At 36.3% G+C, this 17,845-nt stretch overlaps 1 protein-coding gene across 3 annotated transcripts in view; it reads left to right on the top strand.

Moving 5' to 3' along the window:
• TFEC (transcription factor EC) overlaps positions 1-17,845 on the top strand; it is a 65,725-nt gene that overhangs the window by 34,895 nt on the left and 12,985 nt on the right. For 2 of the 3 annotated variants that reach the window (XM_063396708.1, XM_063396706.1), the window contains 3 exons: positions 12,136-12,250; positions 13,155-13,211; positions 16,788-16,863. In XM_063396708.1, the coding sequence (XP_063252778.1) occupies positions 12,136-12,250; positions 13,155-13,211; positions 16,788-16,863 (248 nt within the window). The remainder of the gene's footprint in view (positions 1-12,135; positions 12,251-13,154; positions 13,212-16,787; positions 16,864-17,845) is intronic. The other variant, XM_063396707.1, reaches the window with a different exon arrangement.

Genomic DNA, 17,845 nt, shown 5'->3' with positions numbered 1-17,845 from the left:
GAGGTAAACCCAGCTTTCCATTAGAGGGGAATATAGCACTGCTGATCTAGGCAGCCCCCTGCTGCATAATCATGAGTATTTTTCATTTAGTGAATACTGATGTAATTTGGCAACTCTTATAAGTTGATAAAATCTGCTAAAGTTCAAAACCATTTTAAAGAAGGGGCCAGAGTAAACATTAACAACCTCATTTGCTTAGGTTGGCTAACTTGAAAAGGCTGCATAACATCAATGAAAATGCTTTGTCAATCACATTCTACACTAGATTAGTCTTAAAGTCCAAGGAAGAATCAAAGTTCACCTAAGTATATAAACTTCTGTCTTGCACTCTCTGGTATCATTTACAAGTTTAACAAAAAAGAAAAATGAAGGAGAAGGAACAGTCTGTAGCTATTGAGGAAATAATAGACGCCTCAAAAATAAAACTGGTGAGCAAATATTTTCTTTGTCTTCCTTCAAATACTATAAAAGTGTTAGGTAGAAAATTGTGTCTTTTGGTTGTTTCAGTTGCAAAAAAAACCTAACTATGAAAAGCATAAATCCAGAACTCCTCAGACCTCTTTCCTGCAGCTGGAAATATCTTTTGTTTTCACTGCCACTGCTGTTTTGAATGTCATATGAATATCAGATGAAGGTTTCCTTTTGGTATTTCACACAATTTATAAGTTTGAGGTGGAAACGGGCAGTGTACAACCTTCTTGCCTGCACTATTTACCTCATGCTGAAGAAAAGGTCTTTATAGAACAGAGCATGCAGTACTTTGGAGAACTATGGTCTATGTTTGCCTAGCTGCAGCATTCAAAAGCTGTGTAAAATGACCAAAACGTTCAGCTCTGTCTCTGGCACGCTAACAGGCCAATGTCTACTAATCCTTCTCTATTTTGGGGGTAGAACTCTCTGGCTACAGGGAGCCAAAAGACTCAATCTTCATGCAACTGTAGCAAAGTTTCCATAACTCTGAAACTAAGGGAAAATTTAATTTTTCCTCTTTGGTTTTCTCTTTCCAAATGGTAAATAGACAGAAATGAAAGTATTATTCAAAAATATACAGTTGTTTGTATGCAAGCACCTTTTACAAATGTGGTGGTCTTTATCTCAGACCTAAAACTTTGTTTAACAGAAAAGGATAGTTAAAACAATTTTCTAATTCTCCCAATATTCATTCCTTATTAATTCCAAGCCCCTGTGCATCAGGATCTGCTAGCAAATTCCTGCTGTTTGTGGCCACCAAGAAGATCCTGTTTTATCCCAAAGCCTGTGCTGGGTCTTGTGTTGTTGTCTGTATACAGCAATGCAAGAATGGAAGTCCTTAGGATGTGACGGGCCATAAAGAAGATTATATTAAGCTCACTGCTGTCTGCAGCATACAGGTTATGATGCCTTCTGGAGGGAAACTTCATGAATTTCCATCAGTGGCACTTACATAAGTTGAATAAAAGACTTGTAGGCTCGGAGACAACAACAGTGGCCACTTTGTTCTCCTGGTACAGTCAAGCTTTTTACTGCAAGACTAAACTAGCTTGTGGAAAACAAAAATTTCTTGAAGTCCATTTTGACAAACAAACTTCTGAAAGTACAACTGATAATCTTAGCACTTCCTTTTTCATCAGTCTAGGCCTTCAGTGACCTTTAATATATGTGTAAAGTAGTTTATGGAGTAGCTGACTATTTACACAATATTTAAATTTATATTTATATACATTTATATTTACACTAGAAATATGCATTTGTGAATTTATCTGAAACCAAGCACTACAGGAAGGATTTTCTACCAAAATGAAATTTTGCATGGTACACCCATGTAAACACTCTAGAACACTGAAACCTTACTGTAACATATTCAGAGACAGGTGTTAAATAACATCTCAGAGGACATAATATAAAGAATATAATATATAGAGTATATGATATAAATAAATGTGTTTCTTACTTCTCCCTCAGCCTCAATTTTCCCACTTTTTTTTGTGCTGACATTTGGTCATTGTTTTTAGAAGAAGAATTTGAATGATTTGGTATATGTATTTATATGCTGTATCCAACAAAATTGAAGTAAGGTGGAACCAGGAATTAGTTCATTAGCTGGTGTTGCTTGTGAAATAATAGTAAAATAGCTAACAGATCTGTAATTTAATTGGCATCTTTGGTTTTCAGAACCCGGGGATTTAGTGGGCAGTACTCTCATGACTTAATTTCCAGCTGCAAGTTGTATGATGATATTATCAGATTATCACATCACTTCTGGACTGTGTCTGTTAATTTTGACCAGAAAAGACAAAAAGAGCTAAAACATACAATTAAATGGTGGTAATTGAAAAAGCATATACATCTTGCAAAGGGTTGATTCTCCAGAAAATTCCTTTGCTTGGTCATATTTGATCAGACATTTATCTAGACAATGGACTTCTATGTATATGATCAGGGCAGAAATGTACTATGACTGGAATATGAAGAGAATTCATTTTTCTCTGATGAATAATGAACCATCTTGATAATCATTATTGGAAGATAAAAAATGAACCAGTTTTCATGCATAATATATAATATCTGATATAATGTATCTGAACATTAAGTCCCTGGTTGAGGATTGTGTAATTATGAAACATGTTAAAGATAAATATAGAAGGAGACACAATTTATTCAGATGAAAACAAATCTGAGAAGGACAGTATTTTCTGCTAGTCTCTTCACATAATAAAAAGAGAAACTGGAACTTTTTTGAATCGTTAGTGCTGAAGACAATATGTACTCAAATATAAGTGTTTTCATTGCAATTACAAAAAGAAAATTTAACTGTAAATGGTTAAATGTAATGGTTCTAGATTCTGAAAACAGTATCCTACAACTTCTTTGGCAATTGATAGTGCAAATAAAAAGGATAACATGTACAACTTTCTTCAAGCAGCACAGCAATTGAAAGAGAAAGCTGAACCCTAGTCTTTCAAGCACAGTACTTGCATTGACAAGATTATGCATCCTGTCTGCCATAAATCTGAAAGGATGAAAAGTCACAATTTATTAAAACACTAACTGAAGATACAAGAACTGCCTCAGTTCTCCCCTTGCCAAAACCTGCAAACACCCATTATACCAGGTATTGTTATTTAGAAAACGTATTTGGTAATATGTGTTAATATGCATTTATTGATCAACTCACTATTTGGCCAAATTCAGTACACATTTTGATGGCAATCTGTGAACTTGAAAGACTGAAAAAAACTTTTGTTTACTTGTCATGAATAAATTGTAAAGGCATGACAAGCAATGAACTGTGTTATTATTTTTGGTACCCCAGTAACACAAACGTATACAAGATATGTAAAATGAACTGTGGACACAATTCCATATTGAGATTTTAATATTTTGGATTAGGGACAATAATGTAAACATTTTGCAAAATTCCTATTTTGTTTTTTTCCTTTTGTTCAAACAAAATTCCTTTTGTTCAAACAAAATTCCTTTTGTTTTTTTGGGGGTTTTTTTGGTTTTTTTTTAGTTAAAATGAATAAGCAAGATGTGTGCCAAAATGTTTTGTGGCTAAGAAGGAGAAGTAGCCTCATTTTACAAAACTGTTCTCTGAAGTGTTGCTATCAATTATGCTTGTGAAAACATGATTTAGGTGAGGTTTATTCAGGGGTGGGAAATTGTAAAATATTGCACTAATCTTTTGTTTTGGATGCAGTCTGGGCAAGTGCCGATTTTTACCAAGAACCAAAACAAATTTTCTCTTGCACATACAGTGCCTTTTGGGTTAGGCAGCCACATCGTCTCTCTCTTCTGGTGACAAGTGAAGCCACAAATGTTGTGGTTCCCTGTTCAGTTTGCTGAGTCTGCAGGTGCAGTACAGGCAATCTGACCTCGTGTGATAGGGTCAGCGATCCTCAGAATGGTCTCCACCACACAGCAGCTGCTGTGGAAACCTGCCATACCTTGTTACTGCAGGAAACAGGCACTCTTGGTGGGTTGTTTGCAGTTCCTAACCCTGCAAAAAAGGGTAGCAAAGGAAGCTTCTGCTAGCAGGACTGTTCCTGCAACTTGCTTCCCACTTTCCCCTTTTCATGAGCACTTCTGATCCAGGCAGAATGAAGACGTGTGGTAGAAGCAGCCTGGTCCTGACCTCTGTCTTTGGGGACATCTTGACCTTTTTAATCACACTTGGGCTTGTGAGTGTGACTGTGAGGAAGGACCCCCCTGGGAGAAATGATAGCTGGATAATAGGACAGTCTATCCTGTTTGTTTACAGGCTCCTCAAGGGAAAGCAGCCTAGCTGATGAACTGTTTTGACCCGTCAGGACAGTCCAGATACCTTTGATGAAGAGCTCTTTATCTCCTAGGGTTTAGCCTAGAACCTGTCAGGTGTCTGAGTTTTAAAGATATACAAACACTCCATCAACCTTGAGTAGTGTCATCCTTTGGGTGTATGGAGAGCTGTTTCCTACTGGAATTGATCATTTTTAGTTAGTCCTGCATATCTAAGGTTTGCCGTTGACAACCTTGTGTATGAACACATTTTAGTAAAATGCAGTACAGATTACTTAGAAAGTAACTGAACAGAATTCCTCACAGGCTAAGGAGCAAGCTAAATAGACAATATTTTTTTTAAATTTAAAATTAAAAGATATTAATGAAATGCACCAATAACCAATCCTTGGTCTAAGTTTACTTAATATTTTCATTAAGTAAACTTTGTACAAAAAATACATTTATTCTGATGAAATGTACTGAGGTAGCAAAAGTAAAAGGTATTGCCAATACAAAGAAGGATGAGGATATCATAGAGGAAGAATTATATGACCGTGATGACAGAATGGTCTAAATGGAAGGACTGTAATAGTACCGAGTGGAAGGTCATTCATTTAAATACTAATAACAGGAATGTCTGCAGTAAGCTGAGAACTCATTAACTGCAGATGACAGAAAAAGGTCTGGTTACATTAGTTGCTCAGAGGATAACTATAAGCCATCAAAATGATGAGACTGCATAAAGGAGATAAATATGATCTTCATATCCATCATGAGACTGATGTCCAAAAGACATGAGGAAATATCCAGTGTGGGATTTACTGGGCACAAAACTTCTTGAGTGCTGTAGGCAAAAAAGGTGTCCACCCTTCAGAAAAATTAATTCAAAGCAGGAAAGGTACAGAGAGGCTCTTGTTAGGACATATCATTGCATGGGAAGTCTCTCTAAGGAATCATGGCCTGTCCAGTTTAGCAAGGCAAAGTCTTAAGGAAGCTATGTTCACTCCCAGTAGTCACCTGGGGATGGTAAACAATGACATATGCATTAAAAGAACACAAAACAAAATAAAATTTGTCTACAAATGGAAATAAAAGATAAGCTTTTTGACAAGAATTTGCAATCATTCAACTTTTTTAACATAATCCAAATAAAAACACTGGGGATGTGAAACCTAATTGATTTTAGAGCATTATTGGTTCATGAGCTAGATTATGTAATGATATGTTAAATGAAATGCTGGAAATGTTTCTAGTCCTGGAATGTCCTGGAAATGCTTTCTAGTCCAGACTGGGAATTACCATTTTCAGCAGAATTCTTAAATTAAGAAAATTCTAGCTGACTTTGGAAAAGGGTTGGACTGTTATTTTTTAGCTGTGCAACACTGATTGAGATACAACCATGATCCTTACAGACTTGAATGTTACTGTAAGGCAAACACATCAGGCAAATATTAGCCAAAATGGAAAAATACTTAAATAATATGTGTTCATGCAAGTGAACACTGTTGTGACTTAGACCTGTTTAGGGACTACAGGTGAATAGGCAAAGACGACCTGTATTCATACATTTGATTACTGCATTCAGAATCCTTCTCTTGGAAGATATGGAAATGCTATTGGGTTAAGTCTTCCTTAAAATTACATGATATTTACCAACAGCTATCATGCTATAAGATTTGGAATACCTCATCATTTCCTTTCATAAGGCAATGTCTTTCAAGTGATGTTTTCCTTTACATAACCCCCTAACTTGGTATTAGAGAGTACAAATTGTGATCACAGCTGTCCTTTTCTAGTCATCCATGCTGTTAATAAACACTTGGTATTTGCTATATAATCCTGCCTGCACAACAATTCATATCCAAGTATTGAACATAAAAATCTTCTCTCGATGAGACCTCCTAGTACTTCCCTTGGACTCTGCCAGCAAGCACAGGATCACAGGCGCCTGTGAGGTGTATTCACTCAGGTAGTCTAGCTGAAGTTTGCTTTTATAATTGGTCTAAGCTCCAAAGTTGAGTATCTTTCAGGACTGAGCCCCATGAATGGAAATTCTCATGTTCCAGTCTTTGCACACAGGCATTGAAGATCCCATGACACTTTATACAAAAGGAAGAATGTTAACCCCAGTGTCCTTGCCAAATGCTAACTTCATTAATTACAGTCTACTTTCTTTAATGCTCCTTGCAGTTTTAATTAGAAATAGTATTATTCTCTTCCTGTACTGCATTGTGACTGGTTATTCCCAGTTAACCATTTGCTGTGCTAAACATTGTTGATCTTTTGTCCAAAAATGGCTGTATTTCAGAAGTGGGAAAGATGGCATATTATATTCTGCTGTTTTTAATATTTCTGTTCTCATTCCTTATGAGCCGCTTCCAGCTGAATTCCTAGATACATATACATAAATATAATTATCTTGAAAGCAAGGTTTGGAAATTATGTGACTTATAAAGACTTCTCAGAACAACACAGGCATGAACCAGTATGACACCTGCAAGATAAATGATTTGCTAGTACCTAGAAATTTTCATACCCAAATGTCTGTGCTTCCACATCTAAACTGAAAACAAGCACATGATTTTGATATGGTGGAATCAGCTGGATTTTTAAAGCATTTTGGGATTCATCAGGTTTCACAGTGCTATAGAATTTTAAGATCATCATTGTACACATATTGTATAACTGTGCCATTTTTAATGATTTGTACCTTTAGTAACATTGTGTTGAATTTTTGTTAAATTATGTGTGTATATCTATCTATATATAATCTATATCATGTATATGTATGTACATGTATATCTATCTATATCATCTATATCTATATGTATATCTATATGCATATCTACATCTACATCTACATCTACATCTACATCTACATCTACATCCACATCTACATCTATCTATCTATCTATCTATCTATCTATCTATCATCTATCTATCTATCTATACCTATATATATTTATCTTTTAATGTAAGCTGGAAGCTCTATCTAATTACTGCAACAAGTCTCCCTGCTTAAATGACACTATAAGAAATAAATTGCATTACGATGGATGCAGTTTTGGTACACATCCAAACAGACAGATGTATTTTGACTCACAATTTCTATAATATATTGTTTTATATTTTTTTATTTTTTAATTTGAAAATTAGTTGCTTACAGATGTCTACAGTTCTAGAAGAACTTCCTGTTTTGTCAGACAAAAAGTATGTTTCCTTATGTTGTATGAAATTAGCAAATTTCTACTATAAAATTGCTCTCAGTGTTCAGTAGCATTAGTAAAGAAATTCCTTGGAATTTTCTGTCCTTGATATCAATGCAGAGCAAATTCATGTAGAGAGTTTCAACAAAATACTTTGACATATTTTTGGACTGTATTTTATAAAAGTCTCTGGTAATCAGAAAAATGATTAATTTTAAAGGAAATTTTTCTTATGTGATTTTTAAAGTAAGAGTTTGTTTGAAAATTTTCACATTAGGAGCCCAGTGAGGTTTTCTGAGAAAGTACACATGGGAGGCCTGCAGCATTCACCCCAAACTTTCTTCAGAGTCAAGAATAAGAGACAGAGATCATTCAGCTCATTTGGACACATTCAAGTGTCCAAAACAGGTCACATTAATCACTCTCCATTTCTTCTCCTGATCCTGAATCCTGACACTGAGAATTATTCCTTGCACATTAATTCTTAGCAGATTTTTTGTGTTAACTGTGAATGAAGACAATGTGTCAAGGTGGCCATATCCACAAAGCCACTTATCTGTCATAGTGGCCATTGCAATATAATCGAGATTTCTACTAAATTCACAGAAGAAAGAGACATTGATTATGCAATTGACACTAACTTTCCATAACATTTCCTGTCACCTGGGTCAAGGTGAAAGGCCTGTAGTTCCTCCATCCTCCCTCTGGCCCACCTTGTAGATGGGCACCACATTTGTTTCAGTAATTGCGACCTCCTCAGTCAGTCAGGGCTTCTGGTAGGTGACTCAGGATGGCTCAGTGAGCTCTTCTGCCAGCTCAGTCAGGGCCCCCAGGTGCCTCCCTTCTGGCCTCATGAACCTGTGTGTGTCTAAGTGGTATGGCAGGTCACCGACCATTTCCCTTGGACTGTGAGGTCTTCATCCTGCTCTCTCTCCCAGCTCAGGTGGCTGGGTACCCAAGGAACAAGTAGCACTACTATTACAGACTGAGGCAAAGAAGGCCTTGAGTACTTCTGCTTTTTCCTCATCTTTTGTCACTGTGTTTTCTCCCACATCCAATACAAACATGGAGATTCTCCTTACCCCTCTTTTTATTGCTGATTTGTTTATAGAAATATTTTTCATTGTCTTTTACAGCAGTGTCCAGATTAAGTTCTAATTTGGTTTTGGGCTTTCTAATTTCCTCCCTGCATAACCTCACAACATTGTTGCTGTCCTCTTGAGTCACCTGCCTCTTCTTCCACTATTTCTTTCCCCTCAGTTCCAGCCAAAGCTGGCTGTTCAGCCAGGCCAGTCTTCTTCACTGGCTCTAATTTTCACACTTGAAGATGTCTTACTCCTGCACCTTTAGCATTTCCTTCATGGTCCAGCCTTCCTGGACTCCTTTTCCCTTCAGGACTGCCTCCCTCCTAAGGGAGTCTCTCAACCAGTCTCCTAAACAGACCAAAGTCTGCCCTCTGAAAATCCAAGTCTTGCTGACCCCTCTCCTCACATCCCCAGGACTCAAAAACTTTATTGTTTCATGATCACTGTGCCCGAGGTGGCCTCCAATTGTCACAACTGTACAAGTGCTTCTCTGTTCACGAACATCAGATCCATTGGTCACCTGGCCTGGTTGATTTGCTCACCAGCTGTGTCAGGAAGTTAGCTGTCATACACTGCAGGGATATTCTGCACTGTTTCCTCTAGGCTGTTGTACTTCCAGACAACATCTGGTAAGTTGAAGTGCCCCTGGGGAACAAGACCCAGCAACCGCAAGAGTTCTCTCAGCTGCTTATAGAATATTTCAGTTGCCTCTTCATCCTGGTTGGGTGGTCTACAACAAAGTCCAACTAGGAAAACTGCCTTGCTGGCCTTTCCTCTGTTTCTTACCCATAAACATTCAACCTTATCATCCCCATCATTAAGCTCTAGACAATCAAAACACTCCCTAAAATAATGAGCTGTCTCTTCTTCCCTGCCCATCCCTTCTGGAGTAAGTTACATGAATCCTTCTAATTAGTGAGATGATAGGACTGTAGTCATCAGTAGTTGAGTAACTTGGGTTTGGGCTTCATTTTCATTGTCCCCATATGGAGTCGTGATTCTATTTTCCTAATGGATGATAAAAATTGTGAAATGACAAGGGGAAGAATGCTGGAGAGCATCTGCATGAAACAAAGATGATATGGGACATTTTGGCAGAGACACTGCAAAAAGAATGAGACAAATTAGAAGGCTGGCCAGTCACTGAATGAAGTCTAACAGAGTCTTGGATTCTGCACCTGGGATGGGCTAACCCTGGATATGTGCACAGAGTGAGGAATGAGATGCTGGAAAGCAGAGCCCCAGAAAAGGCCCCGAGGGTCCTGGTCAGTGGCAAGCTGGATCTGAGACATCAGTGCCCTGGCAGCCAGGAGGGCCACCCGTGTCCTGGGGACATCAGGCACAGCATCACATCTGGGCAAGGGAGGGGATTTTCCCGCAGTTTTACGGAATTGCCTTCACCAACTTGTAATTAAATTCAGCTAAAACCTCTGCCTGTGGTTTAAAGTTGAATTTACTCATGCTCTTTTGAACCATTACACAACTCTGAACTTTGAAGTGTGTTGGTAATATTTTTTCCTTTCCAGGTAAATTGGCCATTCACAAACTTTTCTCTTGGATTTGGACATTGCCATTTAAATTCACACCTTTGTGAACAGACTATAGAAATTTAACTTTCTTTCAAGGATAAATTTGAATTTCTGTTTGAAAGTTAGAAGTAATCAATTAAGTATCTCACATTTTTGTCAAATTGTGGTGTACAGACCTGTTTTTTTCACTAACAGCTTTGATAATCTACTAAATTGAAGATTGCCAGCAGTTTCAAGCAAACTATTTAACTTACGTACACAGCAGTGTGAAATATGTAAAGAATTACAGATATGTATTTCTCATTTGTTAGATTTTTTATTAGATTATATTATTTTCAGTGGTTACTATTTTCTAGTATTTCACAAAAACGGGCCTAAATCATATAATATGCTTGCCAAAGTCCACTGGGAGCTGGAAGTATAGGAATGTAGGAGTCACATTGACTCTCGATTTTTTGTCATCCTTTTTTCATACCATTTGAATAAACCAAATTAATTTACATTAATGTAGGGAGTAATTAAATATGACTACAGCTAATACGGGTTCACTCTTGTAATTTAGTTATCCTATCACTGGAACAAAGAAAATGCAAAGGTAAAACTGCAGCGAGTTCTGTAATTCTTGTCAGTTTACCCCTCGAATGAAACAAAGGTACTTAACGTGAGAATGGTCTTAGCATTCAAATCCTGCATATTAAACATATCTTGTTCTGAGTAATACTCATCTGAATTCCAAACATTCTTTTGAAAAGTATTTTCACTGAGAGATCAAATGTATAAGCAGATTTTCAAAACTGACTTGGTGTTGTGATTTCTAATAGTATTCAAGAATTTTCAGTTTTCCTAAGTAATAAAGCTCTAGTTTAAAAATGAGCATGTTATTTATATGTGCTCAGTAAGAATTCTGATTATTTCATTTCATTGTATGTAATAGAACTGGGAAAATTTAATTCAAACTAGATTCTCAGATGATCTAGTAAAGTGATTAGTTAATGTAATAAAATTAATATTTTAAAATAAAACTAATTTAAAATTTCAGTTCTAACATAAAATATAGGAAGCACTGCTATGGAACAACTTCACACTGAGCAAGTAATTGGGAAAACTGTCTCCATTCAAAGTAACTTGTGGTGAAGCTCACAGTCTCCTCAAAAAGAGACATTACAAGGGTCTGAAAAATCTGATTCCCAGCAGACCTATGGCTAGTGTCTAGATGATCTGCCTGGAAAATTCCAGGTTGTTTCAGGATCCATAGGTGCCAGGCAAATCTGTAACAACACATTTCTTCAGTAAACTTTTACATATTTTACAGTTATTTCATATATGTAAAGTTATTCAAGTAAAGGTAATTTTGCAGTTACCTGAAGTCCACATATTTTAGCCTTACTTTTCTTAGAGTGCATTCTGTGGGCTTATTTAAATAATATTACGTTATGTTTTTAAGAGAATAAGGATACTGGCATACACGATTATAGGCTATGCATGTTAAAACTATTAGATTATCTGGTCTATCCCAACAACAGCTCAGTTCCTTTCCTCAAAGCATATTCTCTGATGTTCTGTCCGCTCTAATTTTAGCTATTACATATACCTAGGTCCCTGAGTCTCTATACTGCTAGAGCAGACCCTGTATGAAGTATCAATTCAGAGTGTAGAGTTGTGGTTAAAAAATCCTACTGGGGAGCATGGTCAAAATCAACATGGTAAAGCTGACTTTCAACCTAATAAATACTTGAGGTGCAGTCATGGCAACCCCGGATTTAGAAAATATAATGTAGAAGCAATTGAAAAACAGACACTGTGCCTCATATCTTGCTATCACTGTAGATCTGAAGCCCACACAAATGGTACCTGTAGAAAAATGGCAGACAGCGACCCTTTGCTTTCAATTTGAGTCAATACTGTGTAACCTTCCCTTTAGATATCTGCACATGCACTCCTTCTAAAGAAAACCAGACTCATATCCAAAGATATTTGCTCCCTGCATGCATGTATTGGGTTTTTTAAAAATCTTTTAAGTCTTTTACTTATTTTAATTTTTTTTCCTTATCCTTTTTTCCTTCCCTACCCCTCAAGCTATCTAGCAGCATTTTGGATATATATAACAGTGACCAGGGAATGGCACCAGCTAATATGGGTCTCACAAATGCTTCTTGCCCAGCTAATCTACCAGTAAAAAGGGAGCTCACAGGTAAAAGAACTCCGAGATTTTAGTATATAACTGCATAAGTGATGGTGTGTGTCTTAAAAGTTGAATAGATCTTATCAATGAAAAAGATACCTGTAATTAAATTCTTGAGAATTTTCAGTTTGTGGTTTCATTTAAGGAAAAGAAGAAAGATCAAGGAGAAATATTGTCTTTCTGTTCTTCTCTTTAGCAGTTCAGAAACCATGTTTGCCCCCTGTTTTATGAACCTCATACTTCTAAAAAGCCTTAATATTTTAGAAAACAATACATTCTTCCACATGTTGGCTCTTGACCAACAGTATAAATAAATTATCATCCATTACATTTTTTTCAGGGTAGAACAAATAGTTCTTTTAAAACTTTACAATAAGGCTGTTCAAGGTAAAGCTATATTAGTGGATTAAGAACTTTAAAAGTTACATTTAATTAATCCAAAGAATGCTGAAAATCATGTACAATTTATTAATGTCCCTCAGAGGAAACAGTGAGTTTATTCAATACCTTACAAATCTGATTAACTCTTGCATTATGGGATAGAGAAAATCCATATTCACCTTAATGTACTGTAAGTTTTGTCCTGATGTAAAATACAGGAAATTGGGGAAAAATATTCATCCACAGCATTTCTACATTTTTAAATTTAAAAAAAGCCATAAAAAAATATGATGCAACCTGCCAGACTTGCTCAAAATTTAGTACTTGTGGAATATAGATTTGCCTAGGATCTGTTTTAATAATAAAAATATTAATATTTTTATTATTAAAATAAATTTATTTATATTAAAATATAAATGTCATAAAAAGACTGGAAGTCTGGTCTTTGTGACAAGACGCCATTTTCAAAAGATAAAAGAAGTACTGGAATTGCATCTTAAGGACTATTTTAATAAATGTTACTTTCTGTCAGAAGCAGATACAAGAGCAATGGCAAAGGAGAGACAAAAAAAGGATAACCACAATCTCAGTAAGTATACATTCATCTTCCATCTCATTAAATGGAATGCATGAAGAATGCAAAACCATGATACATTAGCTACATCTCTGCTCTTCTTCCAGACCAGCATCTCAGCAGGCTAATCAAATTGAACTCAGACTGCAAACACAGCCAACCATAAAGCTTTCTTTCTTGAAATTAATTTCTGTCTCTGACTTTTGTCTTTCGAAATACTTTGCATATTGCAATTAATTTTTTCCATATAATCTCCTGATATTATTTTTTCACAGTAGCACACTTTACTTGATGTTTTCTCGAAGAAATACAGTGCAAAGCAGACAAGGAAGGAGGCAGATCATGAGAAAACCAACAATGACAATCCAGTCCTCACACCTTATTTACTAAAGCACCAAAGCAAGAGGCTGTATCTATTTATGGGTAACAGGGAAGGAAAAAATTTTACATAGGATATCAGACAACTTCTAAGTGGTTGCTAAACTCTTAAACTTATTGAAATTGTTTGTCACCAAAGGAGACCAGTGCAGGACTGTGTGATACTCACCAGTGTTCTGACTGCCACACAAGCCCCACAATCCCTGTCATTTGGGATACACTTCTGCTTCCTTTATGGACAGCATTCCATATGGACAGGTATGCACAGATGGTAGGCATGTTGGTTTTACAGGAACAGCTTTAGAACACACTGAAATTCGTAATTCAATGTCTTAATATTAGAACAACAAAAATAAAAACCACTTTAGTTTATATAGAATAGAAAAAACCATCAGTTTCATTACTGGGAGAAGATTGTCTAAAATTTACATAATTTTTCCCTCTAAAGCAAAATTTGAAACAAAAAGCCTACAGGATTCTTTTTGGGAAGTGTTGAATAAAGCAGTTACAATTTTCAAGTTGTCCTTTCGAGTTCTTACAACAGAAATAGTAAGGGAGTTGGATTCAGTAATCCTTATGGATCTCTTCCAACTTGAGATATTCTATGATTCTGTGAATTTAAACCTAAATTAGTAATTAGTCAATAGTCACTATTTAAACCTTTTTTCTCTTACTTCTATCTTGTTTCTGTGGTGTTCCAGTAATCAAAGAGGGATTTATGGCTTTACTTGCATGAAATTACATACCTGAAAGTAAACATCCACTGGCACAATGAGCTAGCAATCACTGTGGACAATCTTCTGCCACTTAAAATTTCCAGAAGGCATCTTTATACCTGTTTGTAATTTTTTTTGTGGATTACAGACAGACTATAATGATTTTTAGATATGTTAGCACATAATCTCTGAAATGCCCTTGCAGGTGCTGTCTGTCTTGTTAGGGCAGAAATGGGGAGTTTTGCTGGACTAAGAAAGGAGGTGGGTAGGAGTTATCTGGAGCTACAAGGGGAAACAGAGGCTCATCATAGATGCATTAGGGATGCCAGGTCTTACTATTGCCTCTATTGTTTGCTTTGGCTTATCACAGTCCTTCCTGATCATAGAAGAAATGTCTGAAGACTTTTCCTTACCACTGGCAACTAAACTGAAGGCCATGAAGATACCACTGCAAAAAGGCAGCATCTGTTCTGGCTTGGCTCCAGGTGCATACTACAGAGCCCAAAGGCTCTCTGGACACAGCTCTACTATCTAAAGGCTTGGTCATAGTAATGCATTGCATATAAAGGCTTTATCAGTGTAATTTACTCTCACGAGGATCAGATTTCTTAGTGATGGTCTGAAAAATCAGTTTTTGAAAGTTGATTGGAATTATACAAACTTTCAATTTTTGCATTGCATTAAGGTCTACATTTCACAGAAATGTTCTTGTACATTGTAATAACAAGGAGTAAAAAAGACACTGGGAAAAAACCTTCTTTTTGGAAGACTGTATATTGAAAGAAACCATGAAAAGAGAGTTAGATTCAAGAAATGGAACGCCTTCATGCAACAGACAGGGTTTGAAACATTACTTAATATTTTTTGATGTTGGGATTTTTTGTTTCCAAACAAAGAATGTTATATCATAATCCTGTCCATGCAGTTAGAAAAATAATTTTCTGATTTGGCTTATTTATAATTTGATGCTTGAAGTATTACTTATAACTCAGGATATCTCTGGAAAGGTTACAGATGGACATCAGTGAAGTTCCATTGCAACCTGTTTCCAAGCTTAAAAATCTCCCCTCCAACCCATTGACACAACCACAGGAAGCTTCTTTTCAGGAAAAAATGCAAAAATATAAAGAAAAAAGAATTCTGTATGTGTTCACTTGAAAGGATAATTTTTTCTTTACCTTGTTTTATAGCTAATGCTTAGTTGACTACTTTTTGATGACCATTTTACAGAGTTTTCCACAGTGTAAATGTTAATTAAACAACAGCCTGTATCATCTTATGCCATAAAATGATACAGTTAAAGCACATTCTTCAATTTTGTCTGCCATGCCATTATTTTGCTGACACAACTGAGATGCATTTTTTAAATTTTTCATTGGCTCTGTGTTTTTGTGCCTGGGCTCTCCTACCAGCTCCAGCCCGTTCGTTCCAGCGCGATGCAGGGGCTCACCAAGCAGCACACTCAGGAGGATGCACAGCACAACACCAGTGGAGACTGCTGGTTTCTGACACCCAGCAGTACCTAATGGGGCTGCATTCTCACTGGGTACACTTTCTGTGTCAAAATTATATACACGTAATTCCCCAAAGCAATGAGGTGTTCTCCGGACCTATCCACCGGAAAAATGTGAAGTTTCTGAAGGATCCCACACACCAGCCTGGATACCAGTACAGTGCTGATAAAGTGAACTGAGAGCACACAGAGAGGGTCCTCCTTTTAAGAGCTTTATTTTCTCTTTTTTCCTTCTACCTAAACTACAAAATGAACCAAGATACCCTACATAGCTTGTCTTAGAAGAAGCATAAATTTAAATCCAGAAAATATATTTCATAGTTTAAACCATGATGGGGTTTTTTCATTTTCTCTATGTTTGAAAAATTATCATAAATATTTTTTTGTGCTGTCCATCACCAAAGGAAACAGATGTAGAGGGGATGAAGTGTTTTTGGGGCATAATCTTGCTCTGTTTCAGTGAGGGGATACCGTTGTAGTTATGTACTTTCTGTGGGTTTAAATGCTGGTCATGGTAAATAAGGGTAAATAATAGTAAAGCTGTTACGTTGTTGTCTATAACAAGATTTTTGCCACAATACAAAATTTCAGGATGAATTATCTTGTATCCCTGCTGAAGTCCACAGCAAAACTCCACTAAGCTGAAACCTCTGTTCTGTAGGAGCATGGTGGGGGAAGAATATATAAGCAGCAGGAAAAAAGAAATATTAGCTCACATTCAGACAACATGCAACTATTTAATTCTCTAGAAATCTAATTGTAAATAGGGGAAAACCCTATAGTTAAGGTAAGATACAGATGGTACTAATGATTAAGTTTGTCCTGAGAGTAAGTCAGAGACAGGTAGGAGCTCATGTTGGAACTGCTATTTGAAAGATTTTCTCTGTACATTGACTAACATGTTTTTAACTGACTAAAATGTTTTAAGTTGAATTTCTCCAAAAATATTTCACCATAAAAACAGTAACTGTTTCTTTTTAACAGTTGAGAGAAGAAGAAGGTATAACATTAATTACCGAATCAAGGAGCTTGGCACACTCATCCCCAAGTCTAATGATCCGTGAGTTCAATTGTCTTTCCTATAATAATAATGTTTATAGTATTAATACAGGAAAAAAGAGACAGTTGTGTACTGGCTATAGGATTGAGTAATGGGATACAAAATCTTCCACACCAGGTCACTGGCTCAGATCAGGCTGTTGAAGTAACAAACCTTTGCAAGATTTTTCTGTTGGAAAAATATTCTATTGCATCTGAAAAACTTATCTGAAAGGATAATAATATGAAAGCAATTTCAGGGTGTTTAAGAGAGACTGCCACTCCAAGGGAAAACAAGCAAACAAACAAAACCAAAACAAACAAAAAAAGTCCATTTCTCTGTCCCCAGGCACAATTGCGTGGTTTTTCTGGAGAAGGAAGAAGTGATGCTTTCAGCTCTTGCCATGGCCCTCTAGTGGGATAACACAAAGTTTACGTTGTCACTGTCCGCCCTTTGACTAAGAGAAAAAAAAAATCAATTTAAGAGTCTGTAGACTGAGCATTTTTCAAAAGTCCTCAACTCAGTGCAGGGAAAGCACCAGTCCTAAAATGCAAGGATGAAAGTAATAATTGCTATAATTGCTATAATAATATCATTTTTTACTAATGCATATACTTACAGAAACAAAAAATGCATATTGCTTGAACTGTATGTGCATTCCCTTAAAGCTTGTATTTGTCATCAACAGGAAAAAGCTGCTTTGTAAAAAAATCCCACTGCAAGATTAACAATAACAGTTCAAAGTGGTTTTTAATGCAGAACTTTAGCCTTAGATTTCTCTTGTCGCTCAGGGAAGACTTAAGACAATGCACCAGCATGATCGTGACATGCATAAAATTGATTAAACAGATTTTGTCTTTATCATTTGCATACCAATACAGATGTGCATGATACTTCAAATGAAACAATCTATTGATATTCAGCTTTTTTAACCTTAGGACTAAGAAACTTTTGATTACATTAAGGATTTCTGCAACAATACAAAGCTGTGTGAGACAGAAGT

The sequence above is a fragment of the Prinia subflava genome, chromosome 4, assembly GCF_021018805.1.
Source record: "Prinia subflava isolate CZ2003 ecotype Zambia chromosome 4, Cam_Psub_1.2, whole genome shotgun sequence".
Taxonomy (NCBI): domain Eukaryota; kingdom Metazoa; phylum Chordata; class Aves; order Passeriformes; family Cisticolidae; genus Prinia; species Prinia subflava.
The sequence above is the reverse complement of the archived record's forward strand: the minus strand, read 5'-3'. Positions and strand labels throughout refer to the sequence as shown.